At 54.2% G+C, this 6,671-nt stretch overlaps 2 protein-coding genes across 2 annotated transcripts in view; one reads left to right on the top strand and one right to left on the bottom strand.

Annotated features, from left to right (window-relative positions):
• Positions 1–1,912, bottom strand: part of PALB2 (partner and localizer of BRCA2) — a 21,842-nt gene extending 19,930 nt beyond the window's left edge. The window contains exon 1 of the mRNA XM_029283597.1: positions 1,865–1,912. Coding sequence (XP_029139430.1) covers positions 1,865–1,912 — 48 coding nt within the window. The remainder of the gene's footprint in view (positions 1–1,864) is intronic.
• Positions 1,913–2,135: 223 nt separating this feature from the next.
• On the top strand, positions 2,136–6,671 carry DCTN5 (dynactin subunit 5). Its single transcript, XM_015813249.1, has 5 exons — positions 2,136–2,201; positions 2,333–2,451; positions 3,984–4,095; positions 5,714–5,816; positions 5,894–6,671. The coding sequence occupies exons 1-5, from the start codon at positions 2,136–2,138 to the stop codon at positions 5,989–5,991; spliced, it is 498 nt and encodes a 165-aa protein (XP_015668735.1). The 3' UTR covers positions 5,992–6,671.

Here is a 6,671-nt window from a genome sequence, read left to right as displayed (position 1 = left end):
TGCAAACGGCCACTCAATTGTTTTGAGACAAGGTGCTGTCTATGAACGACACAATGGACAGTCATAACTCCAGGTACAACCGATTTTAGATGAGTTTGAAATCCACGATATCGTCCAACCATGGATGCAGCTCCGTCGGTTGCACATGCCACGACGTTTGTCAAGGGGATGTTTTTCTCATTAAAAAACTCTTCAACCTTTTTAAATATTGAAGAACCTTTTGTGTTGGTGGCTAAATTTCGAACAAATAACAGTTCTTCCCTGATCTCTTCATTTCCGTTGATGAAACGGACATAAGCCAATAACAAGGCTTCATTTTCACAAATCGTTGACTCGTCAATCTGCATCACGAATTCTGTATTTTTCAAGGTGTCAATAAGCCTTTCTTCCACATCAGCAGCCATTTCATCAATTCTTTTTGATACGGTGTCATTGCTCAAAGGAATCGATTGTGTGATAGTGCTTGCGCTGGGCCCCAACATGGTGGCAACAATCTGTTTCACTGCTGGTAAAATCAGCATTTCTCCGATAGTGTGAGGTTCACCACATTTTGCTATCAACGAAGATACTCCATAGGAACAAATGAGCCCCTTGTCGGCGTTGAGTGACGATTTTCCAAATAACTTCCCAACAGTGCTGCGACCCTCAAACTTGGCCTTTAAGGATTGGAAAAATGAAAAAGTCTCAAAAGTGTCCCCCAAACTTCTCGCTCCATCGCCTCCATATCGCCCCCTTTTCGTTCCTTCACCCCCTGGGGGGCGATATCGCCCAGGTTAAGACCCACTGTGTTAGACGACAACACTGTCCTGGACCCCAAAGGTAACAAGGGTGGTGGGCGAGTGTTCTCAAGCAGCCTTGCTCCACATGCTGATCCTGGCTACTTAAGGGACTGCCTGGCTCCTCTATATGTGCCAGACATTGCTGGCACATTCCGGGTGTCCCCACTTAAACAATGCCAGCATCTGCCCAGACCTTCCCTGCAGCAGCACCAGCAATCCAGAATGGGGTTCCCCCTCCCCATACCTGCACAGCCCCCAGGTACCTGGCGTTTTGAAGGGCCTTGAAAGCCCAGTTCTTCCCCTGCGTCTTTGGCAGGGACCACGGACACCCCTTAAGTGTCCTGATTTTCCCTTCTGAGTTTCCTTTGCCATCCTTGTTGTTTTGACTTCTGCTATTTGTGTGTGTGTGGGGGGTGGTTTCCAATTGTACTTTGTTTTTAAATGCTTTGACGACTGTAAACTGTCCAGAAGCCCTGGGAGTCAGAGGGCATATAAATGGAATAAATTCTTTAGTTTATTTTACTCGGAAGTCTTGGGAATGGGTTCTGGTGTTTTGTGTGGGCGTTATTTTTAAATGACTGGGAACCGTCCACCATCCGGTTAAAGAAATCCCCAAAGGGGGAAGAAGCCCCCGGGGGCCCAGTGAGTTCTGTTCCCAGCTTAGCAACCGCGAGGCGGGCGACGCTGCCGGAGGTGGGGAAGGTCTCCCCTGCCTGGAGCGGATCCCCCCACCCCACCCCACCCCCAGGGCTTGCAGCAATCCGAGGAAGGGCGACGGCTCCCTTTCCTGCAAACGCCCCCCTTCGCCTCCTCTCCCTGCCCGGGGCGGCCTCTCCACCCCAGCCCAGCCGGGGCCCCGCACGCGCCGCCCCCGGCGAGATCGCGGCCGAGCCTTTCGAGCCGCCGGCGTCTCCTCCGCTCGGTACACATTCCTTCGAAAGTGGCTTGGGCCTCACCCGGCAGCTTGTGGCGGGGAGTTCCGCAGGCTGCACTTAAGGAGATCGTGGCTGCCGGGGTGGGGGGGAAATTCCCTAGTTGTCTTGCCTGCCCGCCCGCTCTCTCGGGAGGGTCGCCCGGGCGCTCACCTCCTCCTTCTGCTGCGGGGTCAGAACCGCCGAGCCTGGAACCTCCATCCTCGCCCTCCCGGTCGCTGCTGCCACCGCGGCGCATGCGCGCCACCTTTCGCGCCAAGCGCGAAAGAGCGCTCGGACCCGCCTCCCTGGGCGCCGCGCCCAATGGAAACCCGAGACACTGGCGCCCGATTGGAGAGCCCCGGCCATTGGCCGGGGAGGGGGAGTACGGAAGCCGGCTGGGCCCGGTGGGCGTTCCCGCGGACGGGCTGGGCCGGGCGCCGCCATGGAGCTGGGCGAGATGCTCTACAACAAGTCCGAGTACATNCCCCCTCCGCCGCCGCCGCCGGAGGTTCTGGAACAGGGAAGGGTCCGCCCCGCCCCTCCCTGCTGGGGGGGGAGGAAGGGGGGGGAGGAGGCCGCCGGCGAGTTCAAAGGGCAGAGCCCCTCCCCCACTGGGCCCTCTTCGCCCCCTCCCCCCAGACCATCGTCATGAACGACTGCATCATCCGCGGGGACCTGGCCAACGTGCGCGTCGGGCGGCACTGCGTGGTGAAGAGCCGGAGCGTCATCCGGCCCCCCTTCAAGAAGTTCAGCAAAGGGTAGGAGCCCCTCGCCGCCCGCCCCCCCCGGCAAAGGCCGGGCTGAAGGGGAACGTTTGCTTCGCTCCAGACTCCGCAGGGGCCCTCAACCGTGGCCACGTTAAGACTTGTGGACTTCAACTCCCAGAATTCCTCAGCCAGCAAAGCTGGCTGAGGAATTCTGGGAGTTGAAGTCCACAAGTCTTAACGTGGCCAAGGTTGAGGGCCCCTGCTCCAGAGTGTTGCTTTAACTTCAACGGGGAATGGGCTGCTCCCATCCCCAGGAGCGCTGAGGGCAGGTGGCCCAGGCTGTCACGGTGTGAGGACCCGCCTCAGCTAAGCCTCCCCAGGAAGCAGAACTGCTGAGACGGGCATTCTCTCAGAAGGAACTTTTAGGGGGGGGGGGTGACAGCAGGGATAGCAAGGCAAGATCTGGGGAAAGCCCTGTGCAAATAGCATACTAAAAGCAATCTTTACTACTCTTCCCCCCCCCCCAGAGTCCCAGTGTCCGTTTGAAGTCCAGCCAGTCCACAGGCAGCACAGCGGCTCTTCAGGGTCTCTCCCGCTTCCGTTTCCTTCTGGCTCTAAGCACCAGCCCTCACCCAGATAAGGGAGATGCATTCCTTCTCCTGGGCGAGGGGCACAGCAGCAAGACAGTGTAAAGCAGGCATGTCAAACCCCTGACGTCGCGTGGCATATCGCGACTTTTTCCCCATTGCCGGCAATGGGGTGGGCACAGTTTCAGCGTGACACATCCGGCCCAGGGACCGTCAGTTTGACATGCCTGGTGTAAGGCATCCCAGAGCATTCCCCCCCCCCTCCCAACAGAATGGCAGGCCCCAAAGAATGGTTACCAAGCCAGGCAAAGCATAGGAAGAGAAAAGAACACATTTCTTTGGGGATCCTGACACATAGAACAGATCCCACTTGATCAAAAGTGTGCACGAAAGAGACCGAAAACAAGATTTATCGGCAACATCAGCAAATATCGTGGGCCCAGTTGGCAAAAGAAAGCTCAGGGCCGTATTGGTTGGAAACCTGCGCAAGAGGCCTCCACCCTGCAGTGGATGGACAATGGCTAAGAAGTGTATGTATATATATGTGTGTGTATACATATATACATGCATATACACATGCATGCATATACATACACATGTATATATGCTGTATATATTTAACACATAAAAGTTATATATGAATATAACTTTTATTGGCCTCCCATCTTACGCTAGGGCAGTGTTTCTCAACCTTGGCAACTTTAAAATGTGTGGACTTCAACTCCCAGAATTCCCCAACTGGCTGTACCGCCCATCTGTTTTTGCTCTTGGCTGCCACTGAGGAGGGCGGGGTGGGTGAGCGGAAAGGAATCCTCAAGACCTCTGCTGGTTGTTGGCCTCAGTCAGCGGGCTGGGGGGGCCCTTGCGATTCTTGCATTCTGTCCCCTCACCAGAGCGACAGAACCTGCAGCCAGGCGCTCGCCATGTTGCCTGATTTTGTTCAGCCTGAGCAAGGAAGGAATGCTGGTGATGAAGCTCCATTCTTCTTTTCTGCAGGGTTGCCTTCTTTCCTCTGCACATTGGGGATCATGTCTTCATTGAGGAGGATTGTGTTGTCAACGCGGCTCAGATTGGCTCTTATGTCCACATAGGCAAGAACTGCGTCATTGTAAGTGCGCGTACCTGCTTGGCTTCAGATAGAGAGGGACTTTGGCTCAAATCTACCTTCACCTGTAGCTCTAGGAGCTTGGATGTGGACCCTAAGTGGGCCTCATAAGAAAGAGTCAAACACATTCATTGATCTGCTGTTTGGTGGTCTCAAATTCTTTTGAGAAGCTTTCTTGGTCTGCTTGTTCCTTTTATGCATGAAGGTGACAAGTCCCAGCTGGGAGGGCTGCCCATTAAATAGCTAGAAGGTTTTGCAACAGGAAAAAGCAGCCACCATAAACAATAATGTTCCCTGGCTCTGTGGACTGTAGGAACGAGCGAGATGAACCACTCCAGATCAATCTCCGAGAAGGCGCTTTACGTGACAGCTAAGTTGCAGCAGTGTTTTTACCATGGTGCCATTTTCCCATCCAACATGACTGAAAGTTATCGGGATAGGACAGGAGTCTCCGGTTGAGGAATTCTGGGAGTTGAAGTCCATGTGTCTTAAAGTTACAAGTTTGGAGACCCCTGAGTTAGGACATCTTTCTTTTTGGGCTTAAAGCCTGTTGGGGTCTCTAGGGAGTCTGAGCAAAATGCCACCCGTAAGTGAAGGTGAGGAACCAGTACTTCTTACCCTGCAAATGACTGCTTGCTTATCCATTTCAGATTAAAAATCCACTTTCAAGTTATTTGGGGGGGGGGGGGAGAAAAAGGTTATCACCAGACAGCCTTCCTGATCAGAACAATGTTTTCATGGCCAAACCAAACAACACATTTTTGTTGAGAATTAATTCTGAACAGCACGAAGCATGTTCAAGGGAGGGGAGGGCCATATTTGATGCCCTTAGCTAAGCAAGCTGGTTCCTCTATGGGGGCAGCAATTGCAACACTTGTTTAACCTGCTTTGCTGCCCAACACAAGCTCATGTGTGACTGGGTATCCTGGCTTCACCTCTCAGGTTTAAAAGCACAACAAAGTCAGGGACTGTTTTGTAGAGCCTGAAGGTTGCAGACTCTTTGGAGACTTTTAAGAGGCTCTGTTGGATGGCTTTGAGCAGGGGTCCCCAACCCTTGGTACGTGGACTGGCACTGGTCTACAGCATGCCAGAAACCGGGCTACACAAGCAAGCGAAGCCCCATCTGCGGGATGCAGGCAGCGTGTGAAACCACAGCCCCTCCAGTCCGAGGAAAAACCTCTCTCCGTGGAACCAGTCCCTGGTGCCCAAAAGATTGGGGCCCCTGGCCTAGAGCTTCTTCCAAGCTCACTTCTACTTTGCTTCTCCCCATTTCTTGTGGATCAGCCCCGACGCTTGCACCATTGTGGGGTTATGGCAGCAACCCCTGAAGCAGGATGATGTGGGTGACTCCTGGTCTTCAGGCAATCTTGGCTACCCTTCAGGTAGTTCAGATTCCTGGCACGTAGATGACATTACAGAGACCATCTAAAGCCCCATTTCTCCAGCTTAGCAACTTTAAGATATGTGAATATCTTATTTCCTAGCCAGCATGGGATTTCTGGGAATTGAAATCTGCTTATCTTGCTAAGCTTGAGGGATCCTTAGGAACCCAAGGCTGGCTCCATCCCTTTGCCGAAGAGGCTCCAGCAGATGACATCTTCATTTCTGGGTGTCCTTTTAGGGTCGCAGGTGTGTCCTGAAAGACTGCTGCAGAATCCTTGACAACACAGTGTTGCCCCCGGAAACAGTGGTCCCACCTTTCACCGTCTTCTCCGGCTGCCCAGGTAAGCTGGAAGGGGCAGGGTGCTGGGGGGGAGGGGCAGGAGGGGCAGCGAGTTGCTCATGTGCCTTTCCTCTCCAGGGCTCTTCTCGGGGGAGCTGCCCGAGTGCACGCAGGAGCTGATGATGGATGTCACCAAGAGCTACTACCAGAAATTCCTGCCCCTCACCCAGATTTGAGAAACTCCTCCTCTCGGGGTAGGGGGGGTTCAGGACTGGCATGGCCAATGGGCGCCTGCAGGCAGCTGGCTCCAGAGCTGACCAGCTTCCCAATCAGGCCACCTTCCTTGTTGGTGACGTCCTCCCTCCTGGATTGACCAGGCCCTCGCCAGAAGTTCTTCTGGTTTCCTCTGGATGGTTGGACGAGGCTGGCCTGGACCTGGCTCCCTGCAATGTACTCCGTGATGGTTTAACTCTAAATCCACTTTGTTCTGTTGAGCAGCAGAGTGAAGCACTCAGTGCTTTGTGGGGTGGGGGGGTGGAGTTCATCTAGGATGCTGCCGCTCTTGTTCTCGCTGGTCCTTCCCACTTGATCACAATCCTCCCTTGAGGGGGTCCTGACTCCCCTTCTTGCTGTCGTTCATTTTTTCTTAGCCCCTCAGAGCTTTCTGGGGATGCTGTCAAACCCTCTCTTCGGCCGCCCGTTGTGGAAGCGGCTACAGCCCAAATCCAGAGCTCTGTGGGCTGTTAAGCAAAGTGGATCTTTCCTTCTCTGATTCTTTGTGGCTTCCAGGGATGACCTGAGCTGGCAGGGCTGGGATTGGGCCCCTTTCCAAGGGACATCAGTTGCGCCCTCCAACCGATGGTCACTTTGGAGAAAGTGGGCAAGAGGAAAGGACCGCATGGGGGACTTGGGGGGG

This window comes from Protobothrops mucrosquamatus, unplaced genomic scaffold (genome assembly GCF_001527695.2).
Source record: "Protobothrops mucrosquamatus isolate PMUCROS unplaced genomic scaffold, P.Mucros_1.0 scaffold148, whole genome shotgun sequence".
Classification (NCBI taxonomy): Eukaryota; Metazoa; Chordata; class Lepidosauria; order Squamata; family Viperidae; genus Protobothrops; species Protobothrops mucrosquamatus.
This window is presented reverse-complemented; position numbering and strand designations above follow the sequence as displayed.